This window comes from Gopherus flavomarginatus, chromosome 4 (genome assembly GCF_025201925.1).
Source record: "Gopherus flavomarginatus isolate rGopFla2 chromosome 4, rGopFla2.mat.asm, whole genome shotgun sequence".
Lineage (NCBI taxonomy): Eukaryota > Metazoa > Chordata > Testudines > Testudinidae > Gopherus > Gopherus flavomarginatus.
This window is the reverse complement of record NC_066620.1, coordinates 40468961-40484129: the sequence shown is the minus strand read 5'-3', so window position 1 is coordinate 40484129 and position 15169 is coordinate 40468961. Positions and strand designations below refer to the sequence as shown.

Sequence of the window (15169 nt, the reverse complement as noted above, 5' to 3'; positions counted from 1 at the left end):
CTGTGTGTCATTATTATATTCACAGGAATGTAGAAACTATTGCAGTTTAGGAGGGCTTCACCTTTAGGTTCTCCTCTGATCTGTGGAGAATGAAACACCTTCCAACTTCTTATTAAATATGCTATATGTTTGTATATTGTACTGATACTAGTGGAAAAGCCCTTAATGGCAGAGATTCTCTGCTGTGCCTTCCACTTGGTATGGAGTGTGTGATTCTCTGCCTGACTCCACACTAGCTCCAGTAAAGGTTATAGCAGCCTTAACGCTGCAGTAAATAGCTGTTTTACCGTCCCTTTGCACCACCAGAGCAGCACAAAGGGGCTGGGGCACAGCAGAGAATCTGACCCAATCTGTTTACCTGGTAATCAGAAAATTAGGCCAATTTTTTAAAATTTGGGTCTCACATTCAGCACCTCTGAAAAAAAATCAGACTGCTCATTTAAGTACCCTAAACATGGATGTAGGTCACGTTAGTCGCCTGTGTTTGAAAATTTTGAGCCTAGTGCCTGAAGTATCAGGATGGGGCTTTGTGTATTTCAGACAGCAGAGTCATTGAAAGGGTAATGTTGGTCTATACAGACATATTCTAGACCTTCCTTATTTTTATCACTTGATATGCAGATTCTCGACCCTGCTTGAATTCAGTTTAGTGTACAAACTGCACTTTCCATTCTTAATTTAAAATAGCTTAAATTTAAAGATTAATCAATTCTTCTGTTGCTTTTAACAATAGCGGTTTCACAGCAAAGTGCCTCCTCCTCAGTGTCATCAGTATTTTGTACTTATGAGTAGAATTGGTTTGCTATGACAGCCTACTGAAACCTTCCAGCAATTAACGTTTACGAAAGCTTGTTCAAATCCGTTAAGGGTTTTCTTGTGGTGATGGTGGAATTTGTTTACATTTGTAAATTTAAAGCATTAACAAAACAGAGGAATTGGTTTGATTTTATAGGTTTAAATTAGAACTGTAGCTTTTCTTTTATTTTTGTTTAAATTCCTTTACTTTTACAGATTCTTTTAATATTTCCATTAAAATTTATATAAAACAGATTTTTTAGGATTTGAACTTTTTAAATTGACTGTAGACCAAATGCTGGCTAATTCACAAAGCAAGCATGAAAAAATAGAGAAAAAAGTTGTTCATCCCTACCTATTTTTCAGATGTATTTGTCTTATAACTATAGTAGGTACAAACATTGAGACAAATAAGATTTTCAAGTTCATGGTTTCATTAATACAGTCACTTCATATGCTTTTCTAAAACCAGCTGCCTTTGGTCATAAATAGAATAGCAATGACAGTAGATACTTATGAGTGAATACAAGACTGTCTTACCATATTTATTTAGAAATATAAAGTTTTTTGAAATGTTTAATAAATTAAAAAGTTAACCATTGAGCCAGAGTAGTGATTTCCCATCTAGGTCACATCAATGAAAGGGCATCCCTTTATTTTAGTGATATCAGTGAGAAAGCATTATATTTCACTGCTGCCTCTGAAAAAAAATGTACTGCTGTCTGTTTTATTCTTTACAATGGCTTAATGAGAATTGAAGAATAGGTACGAATGAGGAAGCTATCTTTCCTAATCTGTGCAGTTATGGGAAAATGACCTTCTTCTTCGAATGATTGCTCATATGCATTCCAGTTAGGTGTGTGCGCGCCGCGTGCACGTTCATCGGAGAAACTTTTACCCTAGCAACACTCGGCGGGTCGGCTGGGCGCCCCCTGGAGTGGCTCCGCTATGGCGCCTAATATATGACCCCGCCACCCTTCAGTTCCTTCTTAATGCCCGTGTCGTTCGTTGGAACAGTGGAATGCGGCTTCGCTGACCTCCACCTTCCCTAGCTACTCGTAGTCTCGTCTAGTTATATTCGTAGTATAGTTTACTGTTATTGTATATATATAGTTCATTAGAGTTAGTTGTAGTTCATAGTTATAGTTGTTAATTAGTAAGTGTTGCGGGGTTCGGGGGATAGCCCTTTCCCCGCACCCGGTGCCGGAGCTCATGCCTGGCTCACCGGGTTTCAAACAGTGTTCGGCCTGTCATAGGCCGATGCCGACAGGAGATCCCCACGACTCCTGTTTGAAGTGCCTAGGGGAATCGCACTTATCGGCTAAGTGCCCAATTTGCAAGGCTTTTAAGCCAAGGACAAAAAAGGAGCGGGACATTACATTGAAGCAGCTCCTGATGGAAACAGCCCGGACACCATCGCCCTCGGCACCGAGTACGAGCCAGTCGGTGGGCAAAGGCACCCCTACGGCACCGGGCGTCGACGGTACACCTAAGGATTCCCAGCACCGGCCACCGCCGGCACCAAAATCGACCCTACGCCGCTTTCTCTCCCCGAGGTCGAAGACGGCGAAGGGTCAGACGATAACGCCAGTGTTGCAGCCAGAGACTGCACCTAAGGCTGACCGCCCAGCACTGATAACTGCCGCGGCACAGCCAAAACTGGTGCCGTCGACTCCAGCTCCACGAGGGCAGTTGAGTCCGGCACCCGACAGCTCCCTGGCACCGGCTGTGGTAGAGCTCACCTTACCATCAACTCCGGAGACTTTCTCCGCGGCGAGGGACTTGATTGCCATCACTGAAGCGGCACCGCCCCTACCCCCGGCACCGCCGGTGCAGGTATTGCAGTCCCTGGGCAAGCTGACCCTGACCAGACTGCCATCGATCAGCGTAGGGGACCAGCACCGATCAAGATCACAGTCCCGCTGCCGCTCTGAGTCGAGACGTCTCTCCCGATCTCGACGTCGCTCTCGGTCTTGGCACTGGTCCTCGCCACAGTGCCGGTCGGACTCTCGGCACCGGTCAGTCTCTCGATCACCAACACGCTACTCGCGGTACCACTCCAGCTCCCGGCACCGTACCAGGCACCGTACCTCCCGGAGCAGATCAGGGCGTAGAGACTCAATATCCCGGTCAACCTCCCGGCAGCGGGCCGGTCGCAGGTCCCGGTCTTGCTCTCGGTACCGCTATGAGTACCGGCACCGGTCCCCACGATCAAGAGGTGCAAGATCGGTCGGGACTTCGGCTCCAGGTTTTGCTGCTCCACCTTGGCCGTCCAGACACACGTCTGCATCCTCCCAGGCGGACAGTTACTACGACTGGGACAGGGATACAGAGATACCTGTGGGGGTGTTCCAGGACTCTCGGCTGCAGGACATGGGACCTCAGCAGTGGTCCTTCTGGACACCCTGGGCGTACCACCAAGCCCAGGGTGCTCCTCTGGTTCAACCTTCTCTGCTGCCTCAGAACATCGGGCACCAGAGGCCACCATTTCTCGCCCCCGCCCCCCCGCGGTTGAGTCGGAAGAGCACGTCACACATCCTCCGGACTCCCCAGGGCATCTGGAGCAGGAACCGTCCCAGGAGCAGGAGGCCGTCCAAGACCCCCTCATTCCAGGGGTATCTTCCTCTTCCTCACTGGATGAGGCTGTGGCAGGGACCTCATCATCAGGGCCCCCGCCGATAGACCTCAGGGGCCATCAGGACCTCCTGCGCAGAGTGGCCCTCAACATCAACCTCCCAGTGGAGGAGGTCCCGGAAGTCGAGGACCCCGTGGTGAGCATCCTCACCGCTGATGCTCCCACCCGGGTCGCGCTGCCGTTCATTAAGACCATCCAGGCCACTGCTGACACCCTCTGGCAGTCTCCAGCCTCCATTCCACCGACGGCAAAGGGAGTTGAGAGAAAGTACATGGTCCCCTCTCGGGGGTACGAGTACTTGTACGTCCATCCTCCTTCCTCCTCCTTAGTTGTCCAGTCGGTCAACGAAAGGGAATGACATGGCCAGCAGGCACCGGCCCCGAAGTCCAAAGAGGCCAGACAAATGGATCTCCTGGGTCGGAAGGTGTACTCAGCGGGGGCCCTACAGCTCCGTGTGGCCAACCAACAGGCTCTACTGAGCCGCTATAACTATGACACTTGGGCTGAAGTGGGTAAGTTCTCCGAGCTGCTACACCCAGACTCACGCCAAGAGTTCAATGCGTTCCTGGAGGAGGGCAAGAAAGTGGCCAGGACCTCTCTCCAGGCCTCCCTGGACGCGGCCGACTCAGCAGCCAGAACCTTGGCCTCGGGGATTACCATGAGGTGCATCTCCTGGCTCCAGGTCTCTAACCTGCCTCCGAAACTGCAGTGCACCATCCAGGACTTACCCTTTGATGGCAAGGGTTTGTTCTCGGACAAGACCGATCCTAAGCTGCAGAGCCTGAAGGATAACAGAGTCATCATGCGCTCGCTGGGGATGCATACCCCCGTAACCCAGCGTAGACCCTTCAGGCCCCAAACTCACCGCTCGTATTTTCCACCTCGCCAGAGGCAGGACCACAATAGACGGCGCGGGTGGGGAGGCCGCAGATGCCAGTCTGGTTCCCAAGGAGGCCAAAACCAGGGACCCTCTAAGGCACCACCGGGCCCCAAGGCCAACTTTTGAAGGTGCGCCCGGGGACGGCGTACCAGCCTCAGAACAGGATCCTCTCCCTCACTTCTCCAACCGCCTCTCCCACTTCCTCCCGGTGTGGTCCCAATTAACATCAGACCTTTGGGTTCTGCGCAGTGAAGCAGGGATACCACCTCCAATTTGCTTCATCCCCACCCTCCCGCCCCCCTTCCCGGTCCCTCTTCAGGGACCCCTCTCACGAGCAAGCCTTCCTACAGGAGGTCCAATCTCTCCTCGCTGCAGGGGCTATAGAGGAGGTACCTCTAGACGAGAGAGGAAAGGGGTTTTATTCCCAATATTTTCTGATCCCCAAGTCCAAGGAGGCCTCAGACCTATCCTAGACCTGCGCCTACTCAACAAATGGATGCTCAAGCTGAAGTTCCACATGATCTCCCTGGGAACGATTATCCCCTCACTGGATCCTGGAGACTGGTATGCCACCCTCGACATGAAGGATGCGTACTTCCATATTGCCATCTTTCCACTGCACAGGAAGTACCTTCACTTTATGGCCAACCACCAGCACTTCCAATTCACAGTCCTCCCCTTTGGCCTCTCCACGGCCCCGAGAGTGTTTACGAAGTGCATGGCCGTCGTTGCCGCCCACCTCCGCCGGCAACAGATACATGTGTTCCCGTATCTGGACGACTGGCTCCTCAAGGAGTCCTCTCAGTCTCAGGTACGGCAGCACGTCAATGTAGTTACGGACCTATTTTCCCAGTTGGGACTACTCCTCAACACCGAGAAGTCCACCCTGGTCCCCACGCAAAGGCTGGACTTCATAGGGGCAACGCTGGACTCCACTCAAGCCAGGGCCTACTTGCCTCAGCCCCACTTCCAAGCAATCGTATCAATCATACGAAGCTTACAGGCCTCCCCGGTCACCTCAGCTCGCACCTGTCTCGGACTCCTGGGGCATATGGCCGCATGTACTTATGTGACAAAGTATGCCAGGCTCCGCATGAGACCCTTCCAAATGTGGCTCCATTCGGTCTTCCGCCCGGGCAGTGACCCTATAGACGTCCTGGTGACAGTTCCCCTCAGCCCCCTCCGCTCCCTCGATTGGTGGCTAACTCCATCCCTGGTATGCGCAGGGATGCCTTTCCATCCACAGCCATCGTCGATGACCTTAACGACGGATGCGTCATCCCTCGGTTGGGGGGCCCACCTAGGTCACCTGCGTACCCAGGGCCTTTGGTCATCCCGGGAGCTGACACTCCATATAAACGTCCACGAGTTGAGGGCAGTGCGCCTGGCCTGCCAGGCGTTTCAACAACATCTGCGCGGCCGTTGTGTTTCGGTGTTCACGGACAACACAACAGCCATGTACTACATCAACAAGCAAGGAGGGACCCGCTCGTCTCCCCTGTGTCAGGAGGCCATTCGGCTCTGGGACTTCTGTATAGCCCAGTCGATAGATCTAGTGGCGTCCTTCCTTCCGGGGGTCCGGAACACTTTGGCGGATCGGCTCAGCCGGTCCTTTCTATGTCACGAGTGGTCAATAAGACCGGACGTCATCCATTCACTCTTCCGGAGGTGGGGATTTCCCCACATAGACCTGTTCGCCTCCCGTTCGAACAGGAAGTGCCAGGAGTTCTGCTCTTTTCAGGGTCTCTCCCCGGGGTCGATCACGGACGCATTCCTCCTGTCGTGGAGGCACCACCTGTTGTATGCCTTCCCTCCGTTTCCCCTGGTTCACAAGGTCCTGTTGAAGCTCCGCAGGGACAAAGCGCATCTGATCCTGATCGCACCTGCGTGGCCCAGACAGCACTGGTTTACCACCCTGCTAGATCTGTCTGTATACACCCCAGTTCCCCTCCCTCTCCTCCCGGACCTGATCACACAAGACCACGGCAGGCTTCGTCACCCAGACCTGCGAGCTCTCCACCTCACGGCGTGGCTCCGGCGTGGCTAAACACGGCAGAGTTGAGCTGTTCTGCGCCGGTTCAGCATGTTCTCCTCAGCAGCAGGAAGCCTTCCACCTGCTTCACGTACTTGGCAAAGTGGAAACGCTTCTCTTGCTGGTGCGGAACTCAGGGCGTTACTCCTTCGGATGCCTCTATCCCCACGGTCCTAGACTACCTCTGGTACCTTAAGCAGCAGGGCCTAGCGACATCCTCTCTGAAGGTGCACTTAGCGGCCATATCCGCTTTCCGGCCAGGCGAGGGCGGCCATTCCGTGTTCTCCCATCCCTTGGTCTCTCGGTTCATTAAGGGCCTAGAGCGTCTCTATCCCCCTGTACGTCGCCCTTCCCCTACCTGGGATCTTAACTTGGTCCTAACCAGGCTCATGCTCCCGCCATTTGAGCCGCTAGCGACTTGCTCGCTCCTGTACCTATCGTGGAAAACAGTGTTCCTTGTGGCCATTACATCAGCCAGGCGGGTCTCCGAATTAAGAGCTCTCACGGTGGACCCCCCATATACTGTTTTCCATAAAGACAAGGTACAGCTGCGCCCTCATCCAGCGTTCCTCCCTAAGGTTGTGTCTGCCTTCTACACCAACCAGGACATCTTCCTCCCGGTCTTCTTTCCAAAGCCCTACTCTTCTCGGCGGGAGCAGCAGCTACACTCCTTAGATGTACGCAGGGCAGTCACCTTCTACATTGAGCGTACGAAGCCATTCCAAAAGTCTCCTCAACTGTTTGTGGCGGTCGCGGAACGGATGAAAGGACTGCCAGTCTCTTCCCAGAGGATCTCCTCCTGGGTGACTGCTTGCATTCACACATGCTATGACCTAGCTCATGTCCCTTCGGGCCACCTTACGGCGCACTCTACTAGAGCTCAAGCGTCATCAACCGCCTTCCTGGCACGCGTGCCCATCCAGGAGATATGCCGCGCAGCGACCTGGTCATCGGTCCACACTTTCACCTCGCACTACGCGCTGGTCCAGCAATCTAGAGATGATGCAGCCTTTGGCGCAGCGGTTCTGCATACTGCCACATCTCACTCCAACCTCTCCGCCTAGGTAAGGCTTGGGAATCACCTAACTGGAATGCATATGAGCAATCACTCGAAGAAGAAAAGACGGTTACTCACCTTTGTAACTGTTGTTCTTCGAGGTGTGTTGCTCATATCCATTCCAAACCCACCCTCCTTCCCCACTGTCGGAGTAGCCGGCAAGAAGGAACTGAAGGGTGGCCGGGTTGGCCGGGGTATATATTAGGCACCATAGCGGCGCCACTCCAGGGCGCGCCCAGCCGACTCGCCGAGTGTTGCTAGGGTAAAAGTTTCTCCGATGAACGTGCACGCGGCGCGCACACACCTAACTGGAATGGATATGAGCAACACATCTCGAAGAACAACAGTTACAAAGGTGAGTAACCGTCTTTTACTGCTAGATACTGTTCTAAAATATTTTTCCCCATTCAAAAAACTAGTGATGCCAGTTCATAAGTGGGAAACTTCATTTCAACTCCCATGACTGTTGTGTTATAACCAGACTTCTAGAGTGCTAGGTGCACTCACTTAGCACTACCTTGTGCTCATTTGCTCAATGGATCTGGGGGGAGCAGGCAACAATGCACTTTACTCTCAGTTATCCCACTCCATTCACCAGCCAATTTTCATCTCTTCAAAGGACTGATGTTAATCAAAGTTAGCTTGGGAGGGAATCTAATTTGGTGATTAGAGCAGAGAACTGGGGGGTAAGGACTCTCAGCTTCTACTCCTGACTGCTGCTGACCTATTGTGTGACGTAACTTAACCTCTCTATGCCTTTGCTTTTACTCCTCTGTAAAGTGGGGATGTTAAGACTTATCTTGCTCATATGGCTTTTGATACTTAATTTTCATTAAGTGCTTGGAAATTCTTGGATGTAAAGCACTATTAGAGTTTTAATTATCATTAGTTGTAGTAGTTTGTGACTGTCCCCTCCAATTTTCATTTCCTCAGCTTTTTCTGTCTAGGGCCTGATCCAAAGCCAATGAAAAGACTTCTGCTGTTTTGAATGGGCTTTGGCTCAGGCCTATTATGCTTTAATTCTAACGCCTGTAGTACAGAAGGTCATGCAGCTTCAAATTTGTATATTTATATTAATGTTTTGCAGGAATTCTTTATTCCAACCATCAGAGTTCTGAGAGGTTGAAATATATGAATCTAAGCTTCACTGGTTGGGCCCATCTCATAAAAAAGTATTACATTAAAAATAATTTATTCTTAACTGTAATTTCAGGTGAAACATGGATATTCCAAAAGAGTGTGGTGTACTCTGGTTGGAAAAACTCTTTACTATTTCCGTAGTCAAGAAGATAAGGTATGTCGTTCTAATGGTCTTTCTATGACTTGTTTGCTCAGGACTCTCAGGTGAATGAAAGACAGACATTGGGGTGGATTTTTAATCAAGAGCCTGCAACTTTATTAACTAACATTGGTTATGAGTAGTATATGCCTATCCATTTCACGCCAGGCATTTAACTGAGCCTAGTGCAGGTTACAGGCTCCTACCATATAACAAATAACTGAGGGTAGACTCTTCAGCCTGCCCCCCTGGGCTCAGCTCACTTCTAAGTCCTCTCACCTTTCACCTCTGAGGGGGGTTCAGGGTACTAAAAGCGGGGACTTTGCTCTACAAAGACTTCAGGTCTCCTCTTCTCTTTACAGGTCCACCAGCACAAATCTTCAGTCTCATTGATCTCTGGAGCTGGCCCTTTTAGCCTTTTTCTGCCCTGTACGTCAGCCTCATGTTGCAACAAACTGAACCTTCCTATATTATCCCTTAACATACAGACATCCAGGTCCTCTTCTTTACCCCACTTGTGCCTTCACAGTGCTTCAAGGAAAGTGAAAAACCCACTGGACCACTGCCAATTTTGCCCAATGGGGAGACAATCCTTCCTGATTCCAAGATGCTGTGGATTTGACTGACTGTTTGTTTTTTGGGAGCACAGTTCACTGTCTACAACTAAAGGGAGGGCAGGTCACCTATTGAGTTCCCGGGGGAGGGGAGGGCAGCTGAAGAGGCAAAGGACTCAGGATGACTGGGGAAAAGTTTTGGTTGTTGGGTGGGGGAGTGCAGGGGCCAGTCAGCTCCCCCTCTCCCCTATACAGCCAGTGGGATGCAAGAAGCTGAGGAAGAGGTGGGGCCCGGCCCCTCTATCTGTGGCCACATGCTTTATTCTGTTCCCCTGTTCTGAAAGCGATGCATCCATTTTTCTGATCCAACCAGTATTGCACCTCATCACCTGTTGAGATGGAGGAGCATTTCTCAGAAATATGCCCTGCCCCCGTTCTGGGACAGTACATTCTCCCTCTGGCCTGACCAATCGTCTCCATTGCTGAGATGGAGAATGGGGATTTTGGTGATATCTGAGCAATCCTATTGTTAACCCCTGAGTTTTAGTATATTTTATTTCACTCACTTCAAACCTAGTTAAAATTAAACTCAATAGCCAGTTGACTGTCTATTTACTCCATTAAACCATTAAAATAAAAATAGCAGAGGCAGCACAGAGAACCTCCATTGTTACTTCCAGGCTTGATATTGATTTCACTGGGCTTTAGATCCGGCATATTGTTTTCTCCATCTTCCTTCCCTTTTCTTCTTCTCCCTGTTGTTGCCTCCTACTGTTTGTTCTTAATTTAGGGCCAGATCCTAGCAACACTAAGGCATATGAGTAACTTTGCAGTGTGAGTAATGTCACTGAAGGCAAGTGGAAAATTTGAACTAGTAAAATAGTGCTTATTTATGGTACTGTACATTGTAACAAGTAGTAATAAACCATACTTCAGGATTTTTGTTTATTTAATATTACTCTTTGAAAGTATACCAGTTCTGTAATGTTCCAAAATCCAGTAACACTTTCATTTCAGAATATTAACTACTAACTCATTTTACAGAGAAGCTGCTAAGTAAAAAGTATGTTTACATTTTCAATGTAAATGTTGACTGAGATTTGATGACACATTGGTTTTCACCTCAATTGTAGTAAGAAATCTGTATGTTTAAAGTACAAGAATTTTCAAGTTCTTATCTTTGAAAATTATTCCTTATGCGCAGGCCCTTTAGAAATATTTAGGCAGTTAGCTGGCTCATCATAAATAGTTGTCTAAAATTTGGATAAGTTTACTGCAGTTTTTTAAACCAAAATGAACAATTATTTTATTAGATGGTAATGTGGAGGAAGTGCAGCTTTTACAAGCAGAATGTGCTTTTGTAAAACTGCATATGCAGTATTTTTAAACTGATTTATTTTTCAATATTCGAGGAGTTGCTAACTGAAAACATAAGTTTTTATTACAATGGAATGTGTGTATAGAAATAAAGAGCCTGTGAGGCATCCGGTAATGTAAACTGCTGTATATGTTACATTAATGGAGTCCATTTGGTTAAAAGGATTCAAAATAGCATTATTATTATTTTGAAAACCATGTGCTGAACAATGGAGAAGGATTACACTAACTGAAATCATCTGTCAGCCCAGCTTCTTGTAATCCTAATTTAGGTTTAATAAAAATACTATTTAGTACAAGTACGTCATAAAAATGGTTTCTTGTAACTGAGATGGCATCTCTGAACCTTAGGATTCAACAGCCCCTTTCACAGAATTTGGCCTGTTCATAAAGCAAGAAATTAAGAAGCACTACGGGAAAGGAAGCCAGCACGTGTATCTTTGACCCATGTCCATTCTGTTAGTGAAGAACCACCAAGAAACCTGCATCCTTCACTAACAGCCAATGCCTTCTTCAACAGGGGCAGCTTACCACTCATGTTAAAACACTCATTTTCCAATCAGTATCTAAGAAGACAATTCTTGATGCAACCAAACTTTCCAGCTACATCCTAATATCTAATCTCCAATTTCTTAAAAAGATTATTGAGAAGATGGCAAAGAGTCAGCATCAACTACACCTGATCTCTGGTGATATTTAAAAAACATTCCCACCCAATAATGTGCCATAAATATGGTGCTAATTGCTCTTGTGCACAACTTGCTCTTGGTCATGGATAAATATACCTTCTCTTTTTGCTGGATCTCTCCACAGTGTTGGACACCATAGACCACGAAGTTGTGCTGGCTTATCTCAGATTCTTAGCTGGTGTATGTGGCAGCACACTGAAATGATTCCTATCCTTTTTCTCAGACTGAGCTCAGAGTAATGGGAAGATGCTCCTCAGACACCAAATCCCTAATCTATGAAAGCTCCTCACCCATCATATTCAATATAGGGTCATAAGACACCACAGCCTTGATAAACAGCAGTACACGAATGATACCCAGATCATCTTCACCTTCCCATCAAACAGCGCTATCTCTTAGCTATCCCACTATCTCCAGGAGATCAGCATCACAATAACAGGCATCCAGCTGATGCTAACTCTTGGCAAGACAAAAGTAAGGAAAGGGAGATCTTTCAAGAAACTAGCCAGCATTATATTATTATCATCCTCTGTACAGGGCATAAGCCCACCTGATATGAAAAACTGCTTCTTCCACCTACAGCTGACTGAGAGACTAGATCCATCTTGACAGAGGAGGACTTGGCCATAGTCATATATGCATTTGTAACCTCCCGGCTTAAATACTGCAATCCACTATACCTGAAACTTAAACCGGAGACATGAAAAGGATCCAATAGCAGCAGTAGTGATGCTCCAGTTGCCACAGTGACACCCCATCAAATACTAGGTTGAGGCTATGTCTACACCACATTTTATGTTGACAGAATTTATGTTGTTTGAGCTGTGAAAAAACCACCCCCCTAAGTGACATAAGTTACACCACATAAAAGCCGGTGTGGAAAGCACTACGTCGGTGGGAGAGCTTTTGCTGCTTGTGGAGGTGGTTTTATTATGCCGATGGGAGAGAGCTTTCCCATCAACACAAGAGCATCTTCACCAGATGTGCTGCAGCAACACAGCTGCATCAGTGCAACTTCACCAGTGCAGCAATGTACATCTAGACATGCCATAAGTTTAAATTCAACATCCTGGTCTTGAGTTTGAGAATCCTCAAATGGATTGGGCCTGGGATATCTCAAGGGTTGCATCGTCTCCCACAATCAAGACCTATTGTGTCAGATAGTTGCGCATTCCATGTGCAACTATCAAGAACAATATATCTTGTAGAAATAAAAAGCAGAGGTTAGTATGAAACTGAAGTCTTCTCACTCCTAGGACTGTGCTTTAATGACAAGACCATGCTTCCTCTCTTCCAGGATTGTAAACTGGGAAGGTGGTTTACCCTACAGTTCTTAGTAACATTAAAAGAATAGACTTTTATGGACTTTCCTAATGTCAAACATTCAGAACATGTTGATGCTAGTTTTATCAGTTTCTCTTCGTTTGTAGATCAAGAACTGTAAAACTGAGTTATCCAAGATGACTATTTCTTATATTTACTTATAGTTTCCTCTGGGTCAAATCAAGCTTTGGGAGGCTAAAGTTGAAGAAGTTGACAGGTCGTGTGATTCAGATGAAGATTATGAGGCCAGTGGTCGCAGTCTATTATCAACACATTATACCATTGTTATCCATCCTAAAGAGCAAGGACCTACCTATCTTCTTATAGGATCCAAACATGAGAAGGTAGTAAATGTACCCTATCTCTTAAGTTTCAATAAGATAGCTATAACTATGGTATTGTGATATGAACATTTTCTATAGTGAGTAAGATATGGAAAGTCAGAGACAAGGGACTTTTCTGCTAGACAATCTAGAAAGTGGTCTGATGTAACAGACAAATGATCACACTTTTACAAATACTTATCAGAGTTTGAGTGATCACTATAGTTAACTGACCCCATTTAAGGTATCTGGAAAATATCAGTAGATTTTCCCGTGGGGACTCCTATCCAGTTTACTGCCCATTTGCTGCAGTAATGTTAATTAGTGTGCACTAAGGGGAAGACTAACAGGAATAATATGAGAGAAGTTATTTCAGAACATTATAAAATAAAATATTTGACAGTATGGTAGACCTTGTTTTGATTCCTGATCTTATTCCCCAAGTGGAAAGGGCAATAATTAATACAAAGACATCATATTCGCCTCTTAGAAAGGAGAGGAGGGAATACTTTGCATCTCTCAGTGATCTCTGACTCAGTTCTGCTCTCCTTGGCTAAAATGAATGGTGGTTGTAATATAAGACCTTGATTAGGGATAGGGAAGTAAAACAAGGGGAAATCCTTGTGCCTTCACAGGAAGGTATAGCACTACTCTGAGGTGGGGGAAAAGCTTTCTTATAAGATGACTCAGTGATTTAGTGAGCTAGTGCACTACAATTCAGCTTTCAGTCATTTAAATTCTGTTTTAGCTACATGTGAAAAAAATTAGGTGTGTGCTCTCTTCCTAGTCTCTACTGAACATTCATCACATCTGGCTTGAGTGCACTTTCTGCTCAAAAGACACCTATATGTAGACTAGAAAGCTTGCTTCAAGTCAGGATTAAGATGTTTTGGCTAAGCTTTCATGAGAACCTGTGTGCATGAAGCCACTGATACTGTTCATGAGTGCCAAATTCATCTGTAGAATTTTTCAAAATGAATATTTTTGAAGTTCTTTGTTTTGGAAAATTTCAATAAAAACATGTAATATTTTAAACTCTCAAAAATCTGCTTGGAATGATGATTGGGTTCTGTTTGTTTTTGTCTTGTAGGACACTTGGCTTTATCACTTGACAGTGGCTGCTGGGAGCACCAATGTAAATGTTGGATCAGAATTTGAACAGCTTGTTTGCAAACTGTTAAATGTGGAAGGGGAGCGCAGTAAGTTTATTTCTGTTTCCATATAATCTTAATACTTATCTGATCAACTATAATCCAAGTGTATTTGTCCCAAATTTGTCACTCTTTTTTGTACATATCAAAAGTTTAGTTATAGTTGTAGGCAGAGTTTCCAGTGCTTTTAATGTTTGTGTTTTGATATAGTCAGTTTGTTAATTCAGAACATTCAGTAAATGTTTAGTCATTTAGATTTCAGTAGAAAAGACCTTAGACATTAACAGACGTTCAAAACACTTTATTCACAGAGAAACAAGAGCTCCATAGTAGGCTTTTTTTGACCTTTTGTCTTCCAAATTTTAATATGAATGTACTTTAAGTTCTTGACATTTCTGTAATGTGCTACTGATGGGGTTATATTTATTGGATGATCATGGGTTAGAACACTGCTATCTAGCTGACTAGTAGAGATGGTTGGTTTAGACTACCTGTGCTGCCTGCAGGGTCAAAGGGCTCCAAATCTTTCAGAGATCTCTTGACTCAGTAAGAAGTGCTACTTGTTGTTTACGCAGGGTTTAAACACACAAGGCCTTGGAAATACAAACCAGGGCTACAACTCTGTAGATGATTTAGTACCAGCACCCTTTCTCTTGGAAGTGGTGGAGATAATAGGAAAGCAATGCCACTGCAGCAGCCTTTAGGTGAATGTGTGGCACATTTTCAAGCCAATAGGTATAACTGAAAGTGGCACCACCAATGATCTATCCTTCCCCTCCCCTCCACCAGTGCTCAAAACTTGACTCCAGTACTGCCAGTCAGAATTACATTACATAAACACTATGGTTCACTGAAGACATTAAAGTTTTATTCTTGACACAGACAATAGCATGATAATTCTGCTAAACAGAAGTGCAGCGGGGCAAACTTGCATCCTACAAAGATAGGACTGTTTCAGCCCTTGAACATCATACCAACAGTACCCATTCCATCTTCATGTTGCTTGCCATGGTGCTTGTAGGTTTTATCCGTGTTTCCCTTATGAGACTTAAAATAAATATGAGGCTTTTCTGA

At 46.4% G+C, this 15169-nt stretch overlaps 1 protein-coding gene across 3 annotated transcripts in view; it reads left to right on the top strand.

Moving 5' to 3' along the window:
• Window positions 1–15169, top strand: part of PLEKHH2 (pleckstrin homology, MyTH4 and FERM domain containing H2) — a 122444-nt gene that overhangs the window by 68282 nt on the left and 38993 nt on the right. For all 3 annotated transcript variants that reach the window (XM_050951727.1, XM_050951726.1, XM_050951725.1), the window contains 3 exons: window positions 8613–8693; window positions 12786–12965; window positions 14035–14143. In XM_050951727.1, coding sequence (XP_050807684.1) covers window positions 8613–8693; window positions 12786–12965; window positions 14035–14143 — 370 coding nt within the window. The remainder of the gene's footprint in view (window positions 1–8612; window positions 8694–12785; window positions 12966–14034; window positions 14144–15169) is intronic.